At 43.4% G+C, this 22,993-nt stretch overlaps 1 protein-coding gene across 2 annotated transcripts in view; it reads left to right on the top strand.

The window, feature by feature from the left end:
* The window catches only part of ccdc57 (coiled-coil domain containing 57), a 141,249-nt gene that overhangs the window by 99,490 nt on the left and 18,766 nt on the right, over positions 1–22,993 (top strand). For both annotated transcript variants that reach the window (XM_068004164.1, XM_068004163.1), the window contains exons 15-19: positions 946–1,002; positions 4,383–4,611; positions 4,842–4,966; positions 5,373–5,504; positions 14,957–15,209. In XM_068004164.1, coding sequence (XP_067860265.1) covers positions 946–1,002; positions 4,383–4,611; positions 4,842–4,966; positions 5,373–5,504; positions 14,957–15,209 — 796 coding nt within the window. The remainder of the gene's footprint in view (positions 1–945; positions 1,003–4,382; positions 4,612–4,841; positions 4,967–5,372; positions 5,505–14,956; positions 15,210–22,993) is intronic.

Raw genomic sequence — 22,993 nt, 5'->3', positions numbered from 1 at the left:
TGGAACTTAGTGAACGGCAGGACTAACTGTGTGTTTCCTTACTCAATGAGATTGAAGGATTGAGAAAGAAACGGAGGAACGATGGAGAAGGAGGGTATATTAGAATGGGTGAATTAGAGTCAAATTAAATACAGAAAAAGAAATAAAGGGAGGGAAAGGAAAAGTAAGAAGAAAAAAAATTAAATTTAAAATTTGACATTTTTAAAATCTCTAACAATAATTTACTATGTGCAGGAATGAGATTGAACTGTTTAAATTGTTCTCTTTCTGGGCCAGAGAGGTTGATTGGCAGTCATTAATGATTATCGTGTCGTTAAAAAGGTACTTACACTGTTAAGTTCCAGCCCTAACTTTCTGTGGCGCGTTTAATGGACAATTAATGGGCAAATCCAGTAAGTCCTTAAAAGTACCAGGGAGGTTAAGGGTGAGATGCCGTTTGTGTGAAGCTGGTAGATCAACCAGCAGGTTCTGGAGATTCACAATCGCTTAATCCCCTGAACTTTAACACGCCGTTATTTTTCAAGCAAGATTCGGCCCAATGTGTCTCAGGTCAGAAAACAAAATATTTCCCATCCAAGAGGGTAGTTAGTTCATTTATCTTTTGGGTCTGCCAAAATCAGTCCTGAAATGTCAATAAGGAAGAGATTGAGCATTTCCTGTTTCTGGAATCTCTACTTGGTACCTACTGCTGGTGTAATTTTAGAGCCACGATTTCTCTCTTGGCAAGTTGCTAATCTTGTTTAGGAGATGTACTTGCTGCAAGTCAGACGTTTCTCCCTAAGGAGCCACCCTGAACTACAGCACATCTTGTATTTGGTTTGAGAGTGCCATTGAGAAGTACCCGAGAGCAGGTTGCCTGCCACTTTTACACCTAGAAATCTATGAATGGTGTTGGAAGGATAGGGAGGAAAATAATATCATCTCAAAAGTGAATCTTCTTTGCAGGTTTCAGCTCTGAAGTTGGATTTGGTGAGTGGCCGTGCCCCAGTGGTGGTTGAACAGGTACATGGTTATTTCACAGCTATTATTTAACAAGGTATCCCATAATGAGCGGAGCCATTCCTTCACAGATTGCCCTTACAGGTTCTCATCTCTACACAGCTTCCTTCAGTAGAATAGTGTAACAGACTATTGCACATGGGGAAGAATTGCTCTGGTCGTTAAGTGTCGTGACATTGTAAATGCAGTCAAAAAGCAAGTGTTTGCAGTGTTGCTATGCATAGCCCAACTTAGAACTGCAAAAACATAACCTATGTGTGGCTAGCAGATTTGAATCTTTACCAATGCACAACAAAGCTTTCTAAATATTTGAATGTTTCAGACTGTTGAATGAAATTTTTCTTTCATATGCTTCCATAGGGCTTCATAAGTCAGATCATTCCTTAGTATAAATTATGTCAACACTGAATGCATCCAAAGCTTGACAATACCAATGCTTTATTAAAGTAAATGCCCAACCTACAGTTAGTGCATTCTTTTCTACTGAAATCAATGGTAGCAGGTACATAACAATAAATCTTCATATTTAGTGATTTCTTTGAATTTAGTTTGGGATGTAGGAATGTGGACCTCAGTGAAAGAAATCTACACCTGGATCTCATGAACCTCCTACATGCCTATTTATTTTAAGTTCTAAAGAAGTATATTTTTCCCACCACGCACCTGTTCCCATTTATGATTTATTTCATTGTTTGCTTTTAGACTTTTATCAATGGAAGATGCAAAGAAATAACAGCATTCTAAGCTAATATTTTTCAATTTTTCAGCTTGTTACATGATTTGCTTTTAAACCACATGCTACAATTCTAGGGCTTCCTATTATGTACACCTTCTTCCAGCAGTGTATAGGGTTGACATGTTTTCTCTCTTCATGCTCCACATCAAGGTTAACTTATAGAATCTACAGCACAGGAAGGAGGCCATTCAGCCCATTGTGCCTGTGAAAGAATTATCCACTTAGTCCCACTCCCCTGCTCTTTCCCCGTAGTCCCGCAATTTTTTCCTCTTCAAGCATATATCCAATTCCCTTTTAAAAGTTACTGTTCAATCTGCTTCCACCATTCTTTCAGGCAGGCATTTCAGATCATAACAGCTTGCTGCATAAATTTTTTTCCTCTCATCTTCCCCCTGGTTCTTTTGCCAATTATCTTAAATCTTTGTCCTCTGGTTATCGACCCTCCTGCCAGTGGAAACAATTTCTCCCTATCTACTCTATCAAAACCCCTCGTAATTTTGAACACCTCTATTAAATCTCCATTTAACCTTCTCTGCTCTAAAGAGAAGATTCTCAGCTTCTCTAGTCTCTCCACATAACTGAATTCCCTCATCCCTGGTACTATTCTCCTCTGCAAGTTCTCCAAGGCCTTGACATCCTTCCAAAAGTGTGGTGCCCAGAATTGGACACAATATTCCAGCTAAGGCCTAACCAGTGATTTATAATGGTTTAGCAAAACTTCCTTGCTTTCGTACTCTATTCTTCTATTTATAAAGCCATGGATCGCATATGTTTTTTTAACAGCCTTTGCAACAAAGAAATCTGAAAAGGCCTAAGTACCTTTGGTTACCATGACATGCAGCAATACACATTTCTCAGCATGCAGTCCATAATTGGTATGATGACATGCATGCAGCAGGCGGTAACATACCATACAAGTCTTTTAATGCGATAAAAGTATATAAGTATCTGAGTAAAGGAACTCATACACGTAAAGGCTGTGGGCATAAATGGACACTACCTCATCAGCATTGATGCTAAGTGATTCAAGCACTTCCTCCAAAGTGCGAGAGGAGATCATTGTAAGTGGCTAACATGCTTTGTACATTGTATCCTTTTAACTTGCCTGGCTTGATAAAACTTTTAAACTTTTTCTGGCACTGAATGGCCATGCATGGGATGTTGGAGCTGGCATTCACTGCACTGACCGCCTCCTTCCACTGCCACTGACCAGCTCTCCTTGGAGGCCTGTGTTACTTTGTAACAGGAGCTCCCTCTTTTGTCAAACCCAGAGCAGCTGCATATGAAAAGTGGTTGTGGTGGAGGGGAGGGGGGGGGGGGGGTTCTCTGCTATCCTGCTGACCTCATAAACAAAAGAATTTGCTTGAGTGCAACAAAAACAAATCAGAGGACACCTGAGCCTTTAAGCTGCTACCACAGCATGCTCTTTCCCACCCCCTCCTCCCCAACAGGCAAGCTCCCAGATGGAGGTGCTTCTAATGCCTGGAGTTCACCCACAAAACCTTTAAAGGCAATTATGATAGGGTCGGCACTCATGATGTTAGGCAGGCACCACGCATGTTCCACCATAATTCTGATCAGGATTGTACCCAATTGTAAAACCAAGGCTATAATTTCTTGTCTCTCAAGTCCATTACAGCTACCATCACTTGCCTTTGGCTTCAGCCGAGTCCTTCCTCTGTCAACATTCTTAGCCTCTCTATTTCCTCTGAGCTTAAATGAAACTCCTACATCTACATTTACCACTTAAAGCTGCTTCCAAAAAACTCAATTCTCCGAACAATTCTTAATTCTCTGTATAAAGCACATCTGTCCAAGACTACAGTGTTGCTCTGATATCTGGAGAGACTCTTTTACTGCATCGCTCACTCCTGGTCAAAATATAAGAAAAATACATGTTATTTGATGGGCAAATCCCTCTTTCGTCTCCAACCCTTCTCTCTCCATGGCAATCTTTGTTGTCTCTCTCTATTTTAATATTATGTTCTTTCCTCCTCTGAACTCTCCTCTCATTCTGAACTCCAAATACACAGTCTTGAACACTCTTTGTCCTCTGCATATTCTCAGTGTGTTTAAATCAACTCATTGCATCGCCTCCTGCTCTAACTCATTCTTTCACTGGACCTCAAACCTGTGAAATTCCTTACTTTGCGCAACTTTTTGCTCTTTCTATAATTTCAAGTCTTTTAAAACTCAAGCTCTCTACTTTGTGATTTTATCTTATTTTCTCTTTTCATACTTTGTGCCTGCACTATTTGGTTTTGACCATTCACCTTGGTTTTTAATTTAAACAAGTACCTATTGAAAATGAAGATCTGTAATGCTTTTGAGCTATATCAATGCACTTATTATTTATTAGAAACTTCCCTATTTCTTGTTCAGTATGTGATGCAAGAACTGCTAGGAAATCGAGATTTTCAGTGGGCCCTTAAAGATGACTCCCATAAGTATCTATCCTAAGGTATATAAGTCCAGTTATGTCCTTCTGCATTGGAGTAATTTAGAAGCAGAAGAGTGATCAAGTATGCCAGGAAAAATATGTCAAACCTACTCACAGGTCTTTATTGTTTTCATCCCATCAATTGCTCTATTATAGTATTTTCAGGAATAAGTTGATGATTACTCGTTTGTCTCTCTCCTATTCCAGAGTGAACTTGTCAAGGAGCTTCAGGGAGAGGTTCTCCGACTACGACAGCAACTGGTTCACTCAAGATTAGGTAACAGCCCCTCACAACAGCAAAGCTCTACTGTGTCAGTTTTACAAGCCAAACTAAAGCAGGCAGCTCGCTACATCAGTCAGCTATCCCGTGACAAACAACAATTGATTGAGATGGGGAACCGACTCCGTGCAGAACTGGTTAGATCTGGATTAGTTGGTACGTCACCAGTCACATCATTAATTGTTTATAGATTAAAATTTTGTAACCTTTAGAGTAGTAAGTAAGAAATTCAGTCAATACAGAAGAACGTTAAGCCCACAGCTCAGTTCCATTTCCAGTGATATATCATTTTCTGCTGTTCACTGCCATGTATATATTATGATCATGTTTATATTATCTCATAGATATTGTTGTATGTCATCAGTAACTATGCCTTTCTCTTGCAGTTTCTCAGCCTTGTGTTTCTGTAGCCCATTCAGTCCTACCTGCTCAGTCTCCCAGAGAACTAGCACAGGAAGCACAGAATCGTCTGTCTGCTTTGGAACACTTGCAGTACCAACTCACTACACAGGTGATGATGTTCTCAGTGTATGTAATATTTCTCAATACCTTACTGAAATAAAGTTTGTCTCCAACAATTTACCATACATTTTATCATATATCTGCTCTTTTAAAATTTTATTTTCTTCTCTTTCCATCGCCTCTTTTTATTGTAGTTTTTGGCTAACCCTTAGATTCCCCTAGCCACCCACCACTCCCATGATTACTCTGCCTATCGTGCAATGCAATTGCTACTAATAGACACAAGATTGCTGCCTGAGTAACTTTACCATGAATTTTGCCCCCTTCCTTATGGGGAAGCATCTGGATTCAGTTTGGTATTTGTATTTAGTTTAGTATTTAATTATTCACATCATCAGTTCACTGCTGTGTTTATTTATTGAATCTATATACAGTGGAGTGTTGTATGATTTCAGGAGTTGCAGTACGCACAGCTAAAACATTCCAAACAAGTTCCCATCACTGTGCAGCAGAATTCATCAGAGAGTGAAAACGGCCAAAATGCCCAGAATAGGAAAACTGGAACAAGAGAACATACCAGGAATATGGTAAGATGCTGGAGAACACTACAGAATAAGATCATCAAAGTCTTTTTGCCGATTGGGTAATTGCTTCAAAAAGTGGATTTAATACAAGATGTGGTGCAGAATGTAAATTAGTCCATATGCCCAAATTGTATCTTTTATTTAAGTGAAAATTTTTAGCCAGTCAGTTCCAGTACTAAACTGTCAGTATATATCACTGATGTGCGTTGGGAAACCTGAAATATGGATTTCTGTGATCCAGAGGAAACCTGTAGGCATTAGGGAAAGCTGCTTTGCAATGGTTTTGGTAAAAAAAATGGTGAATATAAATGCAAAGACCTGCTTATCTGCCTACCAGATGTGGAACTTAGAGGCAGCTGACACCACTGGCATTTGCAACCTGAAAGCATTTATTGGAAAGCTCTTTTGGCAGCATTTATAGTTTGACACTTCTCTTGCTTCAGCTACAATCATAACCTTTATTTACTTTTGTAAATTGTCGCATTTACAATTTTTCGAAACTTCTAAGGACTACACTGTTTCTCAGCGCAGGATTAGCATTGAATAAATCATTCAGTTTTTGTAATGAAACCTCCATTTGGCTACTGGTCCCAGGCATAGTTGTAGCAAAACTGTTTGCCTATTTGCTTGGTCCTTCACTCATGGTTAGAAGTTAGAACTGAAAAGTAACACAACAACAACTTGCATTTATATAGTGCCTTTAATGAAGAAAAACATCCCAAGTTGCTTCACAGAGGCACAAGTAAAAATGGTTGCGAGCCAAAGAAGGAAAAATTAGGAGGAGTGACCAAAAGCTTGGTCAAAAAGATAGCTCTTAAGCAGAGTCTTAAAGGAGGAGAGGGGGGTAGTGAGTCAGAGATTTAGAAAATAAATTCTAGACATGAGGCCTAGGTGGCTGAAAGCACAGCCACCAATGATTGGGCAAAGGAGGGGGATGCGTAAGAGGCTGGAGTTAGAGCAATGGAGAATAATGGGGTGAGACGGTTGTAGGGCTCGAGGAGGTTACAGGGATAAGGAGGGGTGAAGAAATGAAGAGATCCTCCTTTTCCTGTCTCAGGTAGACAGTGTCAGTTTTGCAAGGCAACTAGTGCATATCAGAAAATTGTGATTGCTCACAATTTTCTATCCATTGAATTCATGTTGTGATTGGGGGAGTGTGCGTTTATATGGAAGAGGGAACTAGATGAGCCAAATTGTCTTCCTAAACTTATCTTTGTAATGACTGAATGGTGACCTTGTAGAGTAGGGTTGCCAACTCTGGTTGGATGTATTCCTGGAGGTTTGATCATGTGATGTTTGATCATGTGACATTTTTCTGCTGTTTGCAAATGTTCTTGCATGTACCTGAGTTGAGCGTCTCACCATGGAGTAGAATACAAAATAATTTATAAATCAAAACATGCCTGGATAACCCATTTCCCGAACTGTTTTTGGGTTACTGATGAACTTTTTTCTCTACCAAGAGAGAACCTTCCACTGTTCCAAATCGTTTTACCCTCACATTATCTCTATTTTCCATCACTTCTCACTGCTGCCACCCTTTCCCATTATCCGTTATCCTGGCCCTGCCCCTCTCCCTCCCTGTCAATCAATTGCACCCATGTGACCGATTTGGTCCAATCCCCTTTTCAGGATTCTGCGCAGGTAATTTGAATTGACGAATAATTGTAATGCTGCTGGGCTGAAGGTTCATTTTTCAGCTTTGAATTCATACCCCTGTGCAGGGCCTTTCCCACCCTCCTGGTTATCGGCTAGATTTTACCATCTTTGTGGCGATATTTCCCCGGTTTTCTCCCCTTTCGACTCTGAGGCACAAAGTTCTGTTTTTTCTCCCAGGGTTGCCAGCTACAGTGCCCGGGAAGGCAGCCCTCAATTCTGGGAGATTCCCAGACAACCCAGGAGAGTTGCCAACCTTATCTTAGAGGTACGTAAGATATAGAAAAGGTAAATCTGGAACACTACTTCAAACTACCCATGATTCAAAAACATGGGACAAAGGTTCAAACTAATAATAGGCAAATTTAGGACTCACCTCGAAGTGATTCTGCACACGTAGAGCAGTCAACGCATGGAATGAAATTCCTGATAGGTTAGTTCAGGTGAAAACCCTCAAACAATTTAAGGAACAGTAGGTCTGTTTGGATGGATGAGCTATGGCCTTCCTCATCCATACCTAGTTTGTGATCTTTGAGTGATAATATCCTCCTTAGATATGGCGACGGTGCCGGAGAACTGGAGGATTGCAAATGTTACACCCCTGTTCAAAAAAGGGGAGAGGGATAAAACCGGCGATAGAACAATATGTCGAGGAACCAACCAGGGAACAGGCTATTTTAGATCTAGTATTGTGTAATGAGACAGGGTTAATTAGTAATCTAATAGTTAAGGATCCTCCTGGGAAAGAGTGATCATAATATGATAGAATTTCATATTGAGTTTGAGAGTGATGTAGTTAAGTCCGAAACAAGGGTCTTAAATTTAAACAAGGCCAATTATGGGGGCGAGTTGGCTAAGATAGATTGGGAAATTAGATTAAAAGATGTGATGGCAGATAAGCAGTGGAGAACATTTAAAGAAATAATTCATAATTCTCAACGAATATACATTCCCTTGAGGAATAAAAACTCCATGGGAAAAGTGATCCAACCGTGGCTAACTAGAAAAGTTAAAGGTAGTATTAGATTAAAAGAAGAGGCTTACAATGTTGCCAAAAAGAATAGTAAGCCTGAGGATTGGGAGGGTTTTAGAAATCAGCAAAAGATGACCAAAATATTGATAAAAAGGGAGAACATTGAATAGGAGAGTAAACTAGCAAAAAATATAAAAACAGATTGTAAGAGCTTCTACAAGTATGTAAAAAGGAAGAGATTAGCGAAAATAAACATGGGTCCCTTAGAGGCAGAGACAGGAGAAATTATATTGGGGAATAAGGAAATGGCAGAGATGTTAAACAAATATTTTGTATCTGTCTTCATAGTAGAAGACACAAAAAGTATATCGAAAAGAGTGGGGAACCAAGGGTCTAATGAGAGTGAGGAACTTAAAGTAATTAAGATTAGTAAAGAAAAAGTACTGGAGAAATTAATGGGACTAAAAGCCGACAAATTCCCTGGACCAGATGGCTTACATCCTAGGGTTTTAAAAGAGGTGGCTGCAGAGATAACGGATGCATTGGTTTTGATCTTCCAGAGTTCGAAGATCAGCCATGATCTTATTGAATGGTGGAGCAGGCTCGAGAAACGGTATGGCCTACTCCTGCTCCTATTTCTTATGTTCTTATGAATTCCCTAGATTCCAGATTGGTCCCTGTGGATTGGAGGTAGCAAATATAACATCGCTATTCAAGAAAGGAGGGAGCGAGAAAACAGGGAATTATGGGCCAGTTAGCCTGACATCAGTACTAGGGAAAATGCTAGAATCTATTATTAAGGATGCAGTAACAGGGCACTTAGAAAATCAAAATATGATTAGGCAGAGTCAACACGGTTTTATGAAAGGGGAATCATGTTTAATAAATCTATTAGAGTTTTTTGAGGGTGTAACTAGCAGGGTAAATAAGGGGGAATCAGTGGATGTAGTATATTTGGATTTTCAAAAGGCATTCGATAAGGTGCCACACAAGAGGTTGTTACACAAAATTAGGGCTCCTGGGATTGGGGGTAATGTATTAGCATGGATAGAGGATTGGTTAACGGACAGAGAACAGAGAGTAGTAATAAACGGGTCATTTTCGGGTTGGCAGGTTGTAAATATTGGGGTGCCGCAAGGATCAGTGCTTGTGCCTCAGCTGTTTACAATATATATCAATGACTTAGATGAGGGGAACGAGTTAATGTATCCAAGTTTGCTGACAATACAAAGCTAGGTGGGAAAGTAAGCTGTGAGGAGGGCACAAAGAGGATAGAGACAGGTTAAGTGAGTGGGCAGGGAGGCAGATGGAGTATAATGTGGGGAAATGTGAAATTATCCACTTTGGTAGGAAGAATAAAAAAGCAGCATATTTTTTAAAAGGTGAGAGACTAAGAAATGTTGGTAGTCAGAGGGATTTGGGTGTCCTTGTACACGAATCACAGAAAGTTAACATGCAGGTACAGCAAGCAATTAGAAGGGCAAATGGTATGTTGGCCTTTATTGCAAGGGGGTATAAGAATAAGGAGGTCTTGCTGCAATTATATAGGGCTCTGGTGAGACCACACCTGGAGTACCGTGTACAATTTTGGTCTCCTTACCTAAGGAAGAATATACTTGTCTTAGAGGCGGTGCAACGAAGGTTCACTAGTTTGATTCCTGGGATGAGGAGAGATTGAGTAGAATAGGCCTATATTCTCTGGAGTTTAGAAGAATGAGAGGTGATCTCATTGAAACATATAAAATTCTTAGAGGGCTTGGCAGGATAGATGCTGAGAGGCTGTTTGCCCTTGCTGGAGAGTCTAGAACTAGGGGTCATAGTCTCAAGATAAGGGGTCAGCCATTTAGGATAGAGATGAGGAAAAATTTCTTCACTCAGAGGGTTGTGAATCTTTGGAATTCTCTAACCCAAAAGGGCTGTGGATGCTCAGTCATTGAGTATATTTAAGACTGAGATCGATGGATATTTGGACACTAAGGCAATCAAGGGATATGTGGATAGGGCAGGAAAGTGGAGTTGAGGTAGATCAGCCATGATCTTATTGAATAGCGGAGCAGGCTCGAGGGGCCTTATGGCCTACTCCTGCTCTTATTTCTTATGTTCTTACAGGCCAGTCAGCCTAACATTGCTGGTGGGGAAACTTTTAGAGACAATAATCTGGGACAAAATTAATTGGCACTTGGAAAAGTATGGGCTAATAAATGAAAGTCAGCACGGATTTGTTAAAAGAAAATCACGTTTGACTAACTTGATTGAGTTCTTTGATGAAGTAACAGAGCGTGTTGATGAGGGTATTGCAGTTGATGTTGTGTATATGGACTTTCAAAAGGCATTTGATGAAGCACCACGTAATAGACTTGTTAGCAAAATTAAAGCCCATTAAAGGGACAATGGCAGTGTGGGTACAAAATTAACAAAGGGACAGAAAGTAGAGAGTAGTGGTGAATGGTTGTTTTTCAGACTGGAGAGAAGTATACATTGGTGTTTCCCAGGGATCAGTATTAGGACCACTGATCTTTTTGATACATGTTAATGACCTGGACTTGGGTATACAGGGTATAATTTCAAAGTTTGCAGATGACACGAAACTCAGGGACGTAGTAAACAATGTGGAAGAAAGTAACAGACTTCAGGAAGACATAGCCTGGTGAAATGGGCAGACACGTGGCAGATGAAATTTAATGCAGAGAAGTGTGAAGTGATACATTTTGGTAAGAAGAATGAGGAGAGGCAACATAAACTAAATAGTACAATTTTAAAGGGGGTGCAGCAATAGAGAGACCTGGGACCATACACAAATCTTTGAAGGTGGCAGGACATGTTGAGAAGGCTGTTAAAAAGCATATGGGATCCTGGGCTTTATTAATAGAGGCATAGAATACAAAAGCAAGGAAGTAATTGCTAGACCTTTATAAAACACTGATTAGGCCTTAGCTGGAGTATTGTGTTCAGTTCTGGGCACCACACTTTAGGAAGGATGTGAAGGCCTTATAGAGGGTGCTGAAGAGATTTACTAGAATGGTACCAGGGATGAGGGACTTCAGTTATGTGGAGAGACTGGAGAAGCTGGGGTTGCTCTGCTTATAACAGAGAAGGTTAAGGGGAGATTTAATAGAGGTGTTCAAAATCATGAACGGTTTTGACAGAGTAAACAAGGAGAAACTGTTTTCAGCAAAAGAAGAGTCGGTAACCAGAGGACAGAGATTTAAGGTGATCGGCAAAAGAGCCAGAGATGACATGAGGAAACATTTTTTTACGCAGCGAGTTGTAATGATCTGGAATGCACTGCCTGCAAGGGTGGTGGATGCTGATTCAATAGTAACTTTGAAAAGGGAATTAGACAAACACTTGAAGGGAAAACATTTACAGGGCTATGGGGAAAGAGCAGGGGAATGGGACTAATTGGATAGCTCTTTCGAAGAGCCTACACAGGCATGATGGGCTGAATGGCCTCCTCCTGTGCTGTACCTACTATGATATTATGATCGTACATGCAGTTTCACCCTTTTCTGGAATGTTGTTACCACTTTAGCCAATAGATGGCATCAAATGTCAAGTTCTTTCCAGCAGAGTTCGAAACTGCTGAAGCTCCAGGCAGTGGTTCTGGACTCTGCTTACAAAGAGCATCGGTGTCTTTTTCCAACTTTGTGCTTCCCATGGGGTGACTCACCCACTGGAAGTTTTTTCTTTAGAAGTTTGAGTCTGCCTCCACTAACCCCCTGGCAGTGCATTCCAGATCATAACCACTTGTTGCATAAAAAAGTTTTTCCTCATGTCACCTTTGGTGCTTTTGCCAATCACCTTAAATCTATGTCCTCTGGTTCTTGACTTTTCTGCCAATGGGAACAGTTTCTCTCTATATATTCTGTCTAGACCCTTCATGATTTTAAATACCACTGTCAAATCTCCTCTCAACCTTCTCTGTTCCAAGGAGAACAACCCCAGCTTCTCCAGTCTATCCACGTAACTAAAGTCCCTCATCCCTGGAATCATTCTAGTAAATCTTTTCTGCACCCTCTAAGGCCTTCACTTTCCTAAAGTGTGGTGCCCAGAACTGGACACAATACTCCAGTTGTGGTCGAACCAGTGTTTTATAAAGGTTCATCATAACTATTGTACTCTATGCCTCTATTTATAAAGCCCAGGATCCCGTATGCTTTTTTAACCGCTTTCTCAAACTGTCCTGCCACCTTCAACGATTTGTGCACATATACCCCTGTACCCCTTTTAGAATTGTGCCCTCTAGTTTATATTGCCTCTCCTCGTTCTTCCTACCGAAATGTATCACTTCGCATTTTTCTGCGTTAAATTTCATCTGCCACGTGTCCGCCCATTTCACCAGACTATCCTCTTGAAGTCTATCACTATCCTCCTCACTGTTCACTACACTTCCAAGTTTTGTGTCATCTGCAAATTTGGAAATTGTGCCCTGTACACCCAAGTCCAAGTCATTAATATATATCAAGAAAAGCAGTGGTCCTAGTACCGACCCCTGGGGAACACTACTGTACACCTCCCTCCAGTCCAAAAAACAACCGTTCCCCACTACTCTTTGCTTCCTGTTACTTCGCCAATTTTGTATACTGCTAATGCCCCCTTTATTCCATGGGCTTCAATCTTGATGACAAGTTTACTATGCGGCACTTCATCACACGCCTTTTGAAAGTCCATATACGGCACATCAACAACATTGCCCTCATCTGCCCTCTCTGTTACCTCATCAAAAAACTCTATCAAGTTAGTTAAACACGATTTTCCTTTAACAAATCCGTGCTGGCTTTCCCTAATCAATCCACGCTTGTCCAAGTGACTGCTAATTCTGTCCCGGATTATCGTTTCTAAAAGTTTCCCCACCACCGAGGTTAAACTGACTGGCCTGTAGTGCTTTACAAGGTTGTAACATTTGCAATTCTCCAGTCCTCTGGCATCACCCCTGTATCTAAGGATGTTTGGAAGATTATGGCCAGTACCTCCGCAATTTCCACCCTTACTTCCCTCAGCAACCTAGGATGCATCCCACCCAGACCGGGTGACTTATCTACTTTAAATACAGCTAGCCTTTCTTGTACCTCCTCTTTATCAATTTTTAGCCCATCCAGCATCTCAACCATATCTTCCTTTACTGAGACTCTGGCAGCAAGTTCTTCCTTGGTAAAGACAGATGCAAAGTACTCATTTAGTACCTCAGCCATCCCCTCTGCCTCCATGAGTAGATCACCTTTTGGTGCCTGATCGGCCCCACCCCTCCTCTTACTACCTATTTACTGTTTACATGCCATAGAAGACTTTTGGATTCCCTTTTATATTTGCACCAGTCTGTTCTCATAATCTCTCTTTGCCCCTCTTATTTCCCTTTTCACTTCCCCTCTGAACTTTCTATATTCAGCCTGGTTCTCACTTGTGTTATCAACCTGACATTTGTCATATGCCCTTTTTTTCTGCTTCATCTTACTGTCTATCTCTTTTGTCATCCACGGAGCTCTGGCTTTAGTTGCCCTGCCTTTCTCCCACATGGGAATGTACCTAGACTGTACCTGAACCATCTCCTCCTCAAAGGCTGCCCATTGTTCAATTACACTTTTGCCTGCCAATCTTTAATTCCAGTTTACCCCAGGTCAGATCTGTTCTCATCCCACTGAAATTGGCCCTCCTCCAATTGAGTATTTTTACTTTAGAGTGGTCCATGTCCTTTTCCATAGTTATTCTAAATCTTATGATACTATGATTGCTGTTCCCTAAATGTACTCCCACTGATGCTTGCTCCACTTGGCCCGCCTCATTCCCCAGAACCAAGTCCAACAATGCCTCCTTCCTCGTTGGGCTGAAAACGTACTGGTCAAGTAAGTTCTCCTGAACACACTTCAAAAATTCCTCCCCCTCTTTGCCCCTTATGTTATTACTATCCCAGTCTATATTAGGGTTGTTGAAATCCCCCGTTAACACAACTCTATGGCTTTTGCACCTCTCTGTAATTTCCCTGCAAATTTGCTCCTCTATCTCCTTCCCATTAGTTGGTGGCCTATAGAATACACCCAGTAGTGTAATGGCATCTCTATTGTTTCTCAACTCTAACCAAATAGATTCTGTCCTTGACTCCTCCAGGACATCCTCTCTCTCCAGTACTGCAATATTCTCCTTAATCAATACTGCCAACCCCCCACCCCCTCCTTTCTTCCCTTCCCTATCTTTCCTGAACACCTTGTATCCAGGAATATTTAGTTCCCAAATCTGCCCATTTTTGAGCCAAGTTTCCATTATCGCCACAGCATCATAATGCCATGTGGCTAATTGCACCTGCATGTTTACCACGCTTCGTGCGTTTAGACACGTGCACTGTAAACCTATCTTAGACTCTCTCTTAGTCTGATACTCTCACTTAGTCTGGTCCCATCTACTACCGTACTATTTCTTGCTCTAGTGCTATCTTTCTTTCCCAATCCTTTGTGCACCTTGCTTCTCCTTTCCAATGCTGCATTCTGGTGCCCATCCCCCTGCCAAATTAATTTAAACCCCCTCCCCACAACAGCACTAGCGAACCTCCCCGTGAGGACATTGGTCCCAGCTCCGTTGAGGTGCAACCCGTCCGGCCTGTACAGGTCCCACCTCCCCAAGAACTGGTCCCAATGCCCCAGGAATCTAAAGCCCTCCCTCTTGCACCGTCTCTCCAGCCACGCATTCATCCGCTCTATCCTCCTAATCCTATACTGGCTAGCGCGTGGCACCGGGAGTAATCCGGAGATTACTACCTTTGGGGTCCTGCTTCTTTAGGTAGGGAAAGGTGTGTTTCTCTTTCAACATTGTCCATTTTTTCTGTTTTGACTTACAGGACCCAGCTGTAGCATCAACAGGAAAAACTGTGAATGGCAAAACAAAGGAAAGTGCACTTTCACAAACTAGCCAGTCAATTCTACTTGTACCAGAACCCAGCCAATCACAGCCAATTATGAACGGTCCATCCACCCAGCCTGAACTATTAATGTCATCCTATGGAGCTGACAGTTCGATTCAAGATATCTGGCAGATGTTGGAGGGAGGGTCCAGTCCCTCCATATTTACTCCACAGGACAATACTGAACCAGGTGATGCACGGGGAATGAGGGAAAGTGCACAGGGTTACTTTAATTCATCTGCTCAATAGTGAATATGGAAAATGGTACAGGACAAAGGTTATTTAAGCAGATATTTGTGTAATTAAGGATAAATGTCAGCATAAAATGGAGTACTTGTAACATAAAGTGCTTTATCGTCTTGTGTGGTTTCCTGATATAAGTGAGCACAGCTAATTTCACTGATGCAAAATCTTGAAGCTCTGGGGTGAAATTATGTACTTTTCATGTTTTGGAAACCCACTCTCAGGGGCAGCTATTTCACATGACCGATCCAATCCGTGGCAGGAAATGCTCAAAATCAATTTCTGTCCTTGTGAGTGTCCATTGTTCTTGCTTTCTCTCTCCTCTCCTCTTCCACGCTCTTTTTTTGTGAGAGTCATTTATGTGCATGGGTATCCTCTCACTATCCCTCTGCTTATTTGTGGTTTTTGTCCCTCTACTGTTTCTGAATACTCCCTCTCCCCAAACTTCTCTTTCCCTCTCTATGTGAACTTTTCCCTCTCTCTTCCTCCTCCCCCAGTATGTCTGTGCTTCACTCTATCTCTCATGATCGCAGTACAAACACACATCCCCTCCCCCCCACCCCCCCTCTCTTTTTTCTGGAGGAAGTCTTCCTTTTCATACAAACAGAAGAAATAGGAGCAGGCGTAGGCCATATGGCCCCTCAAGCCTGCTCTGCTATTCACTAAGATCATGGTTAATCTTCGACCTCAAATCCACTTTCCAGCCTGATCCCCATATCCCTTGATTCCCCTAGAGTCCAAAAATCTATTGATCTCAATCTTGAATATACTCAACGACTGAGTATCCACAGCCCTCTGGGGTAGAGAATTCCAAAGATTCACAGTTTCTTCTCATAAGTTTCTCCTCATCTCAGTCCTAAATGGTCGACCCCTTACATTGAGACTATGCCCCCTAGTTCTAGACTCTCCAGCCAGGGGAATTAGCCTCTCAGCATCTACCCTGTCAAGTCCTCTCAGAATCTTATATGTTTCAATGAGGTCACCTTTCATTCTTCTAAACTCCAGAGAGTATAGGCCCATCTACTCAATCTCTCCTCATAAGGCAACCCTCTCATCCCAGAAATCAATCTAGTGAACCTTCGTTGCACCGCCTCTAAGGCAAGTGTATCCTTCCTTAGGTAAGGAGACCAAAACTGTACACAGTACTCCAGGTATGGTCTCACCAAAGCCCTGTACAATTACAGCAAGACTTCCTTACTCTTGTACTACAACCCCCTTGCAATTAAGGCCAACATACCATTTGCCTTCCTAATTGCTTGCTGTACCTGCATGTTAATTTTCTGTGTGCCGTGTACAAGGACACCCAAATCTCTCTGAACACCAACATTTAATAGTTTCTCACCATAGTACAATGGATGTTGTCTACATGGATTTTAGTAAGGCATTTGACAAGGTTCCCACATGGCAGACTGGTCAGAAAGGCAAAAGCCCATGGGATACAGGGAAATGTGGATCCAAAATTGGCTCAGTGACAGAAAACAAAGGGTAAAAGTCGATGGATGTCTTTGCGAATGGAAATCCATTTCCAGTGGTGTGCCACAGGGCTCAGTGTTGGGTCCCTTGTTGTTTGTGGTATATATTAATGATTTGGACTTGAATGTAGGGGGCATGATTGGCAAATTTGCAAATGACACAAAAATTGGCCGTGTAGTTGATAGTGAAGAGGATAGCTGTAGACTCCAAGAAGATATCAATGGGTTGGTGGAGTGGGTGGAAAAGTGGCAAATGGAGTTCAACCCGGAGAAATGTGAGGTAATGCACTTAGGGAGGGCAAACAGTAAAAGGGAATACACAGTAAATGGGAATATATTGAGAGGGGTAGAGGAAGTGAGAGACCTTGGAGTGCATGTGCACAGATCCCTGAAAGTGGCAGTACAGGTAGATAAGGTTGTGAAGAAGACATACAGAATGCTCCCCGTTATTAGCCGAGGTATAGAATACAAAAGCAGGGATGTAATGATGGAACTGTATAAAATGCTGGTAAGGCCACAGCTGGAATATTGTGCGCAGTTCTGGTCACCACATTACAGGAAGGACGTAATTACTCTGGAGAGAGTGCAGAGAAGATTTATAAGAATGTTGCCAGGGCTTGAAAATTGCAGCTACGAGGAGAGATTGGATAGGCTGGGGTTGTTTTTCTTGGAGCAGAGGAGGCTGAGGGGTGACTTGATTGAGGTGTACAAAATTATGAGGGGCCCAGATGGAGTAGACAGGAAGTACCTGTTTCCCCTAGCGGAGTGTTCAAGACATAGATTTAAGCTGATTGGCGGAAGGATTAGAGAGGACATGAGGAAAAACTTTTTTACCCAGAGGGTGGTAGTTGTATGGAATTTGCTGCCCGAATCGGTGGTAGAGGCAGAGACCCTCAACTCTTTTAAAACGTACTTGGATCTGGACCTGCACCTAAAGTGCTGTAAGCTGCAGGGCTACGGACCGGGTGCTGGAAGGTGGGATTAAAATGGGCACCTGGTTGTTCTTCGAGCCGGCGCGGACACGATGGGCCGAATGGCCCCCTTCTGTGCTGCATCTTTTCTATGGTTCTACGGTTCTAAAAAATATTAATTGTTCAATCTTCTACCACCCTAACTTCATTCCTGTGCTTTTCAGTTCTTTTCTTTTGTTCTTCTAAAGCCTTTTTATTGCTTCACTGAAATGATCTTTTATGTTATTTAATGGATTTCTGCTTCTCTACTAAGTAGTTTGCAGGTCATTCAATCTATTAATTTCCTCTCAGTGATTGAAGAATCTGTTGTTTCCTCCCTCACCTGCTTATTTTCTTACAACAGTTTTCAGCTTTGAATGAAGGTATACACCCAAGACAATAACCTATCTTTTCTCTTTACAGATGCTGATTGACTTGTGTATTTCAAGAAATTTGTGATTTTATTCTTCCCCCTCTCTTCCCCATGTCTGAACTTTTTCTCTCTCTCTCTGTCTAGACCCCTCTCTCCTTGTGTATCTGGATTTTACTCCCCCGCCACCCCACGAATCTGAACTTCTCTCTGTCCTTGTCTATCTGAACTCCTCTCTCTTCCTGTGTATCTGGACTTCCTTTTCTCTCCCTCTCCTTAGTGTGTCTGAATCCCTCTCTCACTACATCTTCCCTCTGTCTGAACCCCTCTCTCCCCCCCACATGTCTGAACCTCTCTCTCCCCATTTCCTGTGTGTCTCAACTTCTTTCTCTATCTGTCTCTCTTTCACCATTTCTGAAATCTCTCGCTCTGTCTAAAACTTTCTCTCATGCCCATTTTTCTATGTGTCTGAAGTTTCCTTGTACTCTTTGTCTGGACTTATCTCTCTCAGCATCTGTGTGTCTGTCTGAATTTCTCTCTTTTTCTCTCTCTCATCCCAAAATTCTCTCTGAATTTCTTTCTCTTTCTCTATTCTCTTCCCATATGTCTGATCTCTATATCTCTCCCCCCACTATATATCTAAATTATCTCTCTCTTTCCTTGTATTTCTAGATCTCTCTCTCTCTCTCTTTCTCTCTTCCCCTCTTTCCTGTGTGTCTGAGCCTCTTTCTCTCCCTCTACCCCTGTGTGTCTGAATCTTTCAAACCTCTCCCTTTGAGTATGAACGTTCTCTGTCATGCCTGTCTCTCTCCCGGCCTCCTGTGTTTCTGAAATCTGTCACTCTGTCTACACCTGTCTCTCACTCCCCACCTTTCTCTGTGTCTGAGCTTCCCTCAGTGTATGATCTTATATTCCCCTCTGTGTCTTTGAACTTCTCTCCTTTCTCTAAACTTCTCTCTCATCCTAAAACTTCTGAAATTCTTTCTCCCACTCTCAACTCTCCTCTATGTTTGATCACTGTCTCTCTCACTTGCTCTCTTTTCCCCTGCTTTGCAGCTTTTCTCCTTCTCAGCATTAGCTGAACTTCTCTCTCTTCCAGGTTGTTTTCTATGTGTTCTACTGGTGATTTAGAAAGAAGTAAGAACTTGCATTTATATTGCACCTTTAAAATCCTTGGGTTGTCTCAAAGTGCTTTGCACCCAGTGAATTACATTTGAAGTGTAGTCACTGGAGGGTAGAGACAATATCATCTGCAAGTTAGAAGAATATGTTATTTTCTTTCTGTTTTAATAATCTCCATAGGCTAGGATTGCATCTTTTGCTGTTATATAGATTATGTGGAAGTTGAATCAGAACTGGATTCGCCTGTGGTACCTTCCACGACCAAATAACCTATCAATACTCCGTGTCTAGACTCGCACAGGAGAAATATTTGCATACTAGATGATGACTGGTGCTATGGATTGTAACACAGCAAGCGTCAATACCTTCAGGGGAGTTGGGGACACAGTAATACTGATGTAATATTTCAACATATTTGTCCTTCATTTTAGCAAAGTTCAGCCATCACTGAAATTCCACCTAGTGCTTATCTGATATTTGCCTTCGCAAGTCAAACAGCAAACAATCTGTTGACATTGCTGTTAAGGTAATCAATAAAGATGTCATACCAGCTAGATATTGAATAGAATTTTTTTAAGAACATAAAGACAATGAAGCAGCAAAAAGATCACTGCGTGCCTTCCATTCGCCTACTTCTGCCATCAAAATCATTCAGCCAGCAGGAGCTGTACAGGGGGAAGGGGTTCAAGGGTGAGGAAGATTAGGAATTACCAATGTTCACCATCCATAAGAACTGTCACTCTAATAGGACTAATTAAAATATCTATATGAGTCTGGTTAAACAACTTTGATCAATATCTAGTTGTTATGTCACCTTTATGGTACATCGCTCACCTCTAACCCTAACTCAGCCCATCTGCTGCTGAAACCCTCATTCATGCCTTTGTCATCTCCAAGCTCGACTATTCCAATTCTCTCCTAGCCGACCACCATCATCAACCCTTCATAAACTTCAGCTCATCCAAACCTCTGCTGCCTGTATCCTATCCCACCCCAAGTCCCACTCACCTATCTTTCCTGTCTTCGCTGACCTACATTGGCTGGCTTCCAGTCCCCCAAAGCATCAAATTTAAAATTATCATCTTCATGTTTAAATCCTTTCATAGTCTTTTCCCTCCCTGTTTAATTCCCCCCAATTGTTTTCAACTGCATTTTAGAACAAAGCAAAGAGTAGCTACATTTTGCATAGGCTCTGTTAAAAATTTGTGGAAGAGATGGGCGTCAGCTTCCCTAATGGATGAAAGGTTTAGCCATACATATCAGGAGGTCACGAATTCTATCCCTAGTCTACCCTAGATTAGCTGATCTCGGAGCTTTTGGGTGGAGCAGTTAAAGAACTACAATTGGCCTCTGTATCCCTAAACTAGCAAGGGGAAAAACAGCCAGACTCCTGCTCCTGAACAATATCCAGTAACATTTCCTGCATAGTGCACATGTAGAGTCAGGTTTAGGCTCCGATGTGATGCCCTCCAGACTCAAAGAGCCCGAATTTAGCAGGCCTGCGGGTTCCCAGCGGGTGGTCCTCCGGGAGCGTGGTCAACACGCTCGGCGAAATTAGTGGGTTGCCCACGCGATCGTAGCAGGCAACCCACTAATAGGAATCAATTACCTGCTCCTCCGGAGTCCACGGCGCTGGCCTGCGTGTCGGTCGGGCTGCGCATGCGCAGTACGATCTGTCAGCTGGAGGCTCTCTAGTTAAAGGGGCAGTCCTCCACTGACAGATGCTGCAACCAATGGGACAAATTGCAGCATGGAGCAGCCCAGGGGGAAGGCTGCTCCCAGTTTAATGATGCCTCACCCCAGCTATCATCAGATGGGGTGAGGAGGAGGGGGAGGACACAGATCTTCCCCTCGGCGGGCGGGAGGAAGCGGCCTGCCTCTGCCACCAAGAAGGCCTGGCTCGAGGTGGCAGAGGGGGTCACCTGCGCCACCAACATATGGCCCACCTGCTTACAGTGCAGGAGGCGCTGCAATGACCGCAGTAGGTCAGCCGCAGTGAGAACACGAAGTCTTTCCCCTACACTCCGTCTGCCACAACACTGCCCCCACCCCACATCTCCTTCGGCACCGCCAACACTATTCTGTCACATCACCCTTCATACCCACTCACACCCCATCCTCATCTTACCTCCACCTACTCACCTCGCCAGTACTCACCCTGCCACTAACACGCAACCCACTCCTCATACAATCTCATTGCTCCATCCCATACTCACCCTCTCGTGCATCTCCCTCACGGCCAGCCTCACTCAACCTGCCACCACCTGTGCTGCAGCCACAGGGCATGCATCACATATGTGCAGTAGGCAGCGTAAGGCAAACGTCTCGTCAGCATGAAGGGGGTGCACAAGGGTGTCTGAGGGTTTGTCATGGGTGTTACCCATATTGAATTTCAGAGCAACAAACAGCACACATTATATTGACACCACCACTGCCATGTCTCCGCGAATCCTGTCCGTTGTGTCCAATAATGCCCGCTCCTGGGTATCACTATGAGGACCCACCACTGATGCCACCCATTGTGTTACTGCAGAGTAGGTGCAGGTGTATTTGCAGGGCTCGTCCGCGCAGACGACTGAGAGACATCGGCGGTGTAGCCGGCTGCACCCTGGAAGGATGTGGAGGAGAAGGTGTGGAGGGCAGTGGTGACTTTGCCAGCGACAGGTAAGCAGTTGGTGCTGGGGCCAGCCAGGAGGAGCTCGGCATGAAAGAGGCTGCAGATCTCCACGACTACATGTCGAGTGAATCTGCGCCTCCCTGTGCACTGCTGCTCGGAGAGGTCCGGGGAGCTGCGCCTCGGTCTGGACCCTGTGGCGAAGGTAGTGCCCTCTGCGACGAGTCTCTCTCTGCGGTAGCCCTCCCTCCTGCTGTGCAGGTGGGCGTGCAACAACACCGTGTTGGGGGGATCCACGTCCCTGCGGCGGACGGCGTGGACTGCGAGGCTGCTGGTGCTGGTCATGCTCTTCGTCCTCCGAGGGTCTCCACACACCACCCATCTGGCAGGTGTTGGTCTGAGGGGTTGTGCAGGGTAGGTGTGTGGTTCCTCGGACTGGGGCTGCGGTTTCGTGTCGGTCTGTCCTCTGGCTTGGCGGGGGGTGGTGGAGGGCAGGGGTTGCCCTATGTGACGCGGTGGCCTCCTGCGTGGGTGAGGGCTCTCCCCCGTGGAGCGCACCTTGGCACCTGCCACAGGCTGCTGGCTGCAACATGCCTGGTTGGAGGGAGACTGTTTCCCCCAGTGTGGGAAACTCACTGCCTTGAACCTAAAATCCCACACTTCCTCTTTTGACAGCTGCTTCAGCTCATTAACTGACCACAACGAGCAAGGTAAGTACTCTCAAGTGGAACCCCGCTGGCTTTAATTGCCTGCGGGATTCCCACCAGCGGGGCTTGCGCGCGCAGCCCCGCACGTCAGCGCGGTACCCTGAAGTGGCCGGGATTTCGTCGCGATCCGGTCACGTGACCGGAGATCGGGATTTTCGGGGCCACCCCGCTGGGAACCCGCCGGAAACACGCTCCTAAAATCGAGCCCAAAGTCTGCTGTCACTCACTATCAAGTCTCACAAAAGAAGACTGGCTACTCGGAGAGCTGTCAGCGCCTCTGGAGCCATGCCCCAGAATGAGTCAGTGCCTCGAGGCTGCAGGAGAAATGATTGAAAAAACACTCTGAGCTTGCTTAACAATCTAGTTGTAAAAAGGTAGTGTTGTGATAACCTTCCTTTATTTTTTGTCAAGTTGACTTCCATCAAAATTGCAGAAAATGTTTTCCAGGCCTAGTATCTCACGGGAACAAATATTAACTGAATTAAGTCATTGCCTT

The sequence above is a fragment of the Heptranchias perlo genome, chromosome 23 (genome assembly GCF_035084215.1).
Source record: "Heptranchias perlo isolate sHepPer1 chromosome 23, sHepPer1.hap1, whole genome shotgun sequence".
Taxonomy (NCBI): Eukaryota; Metazoa; Chordata; class Chondrichthyes; order Hexanchiformes; family Hexanchidae; genus Heptranchias; species Heptranchias perlo.
Note: the sequence above shows the minus strand (reverse complement) of the source record. Positions and strands in the feature narration are given on the sequence as shown.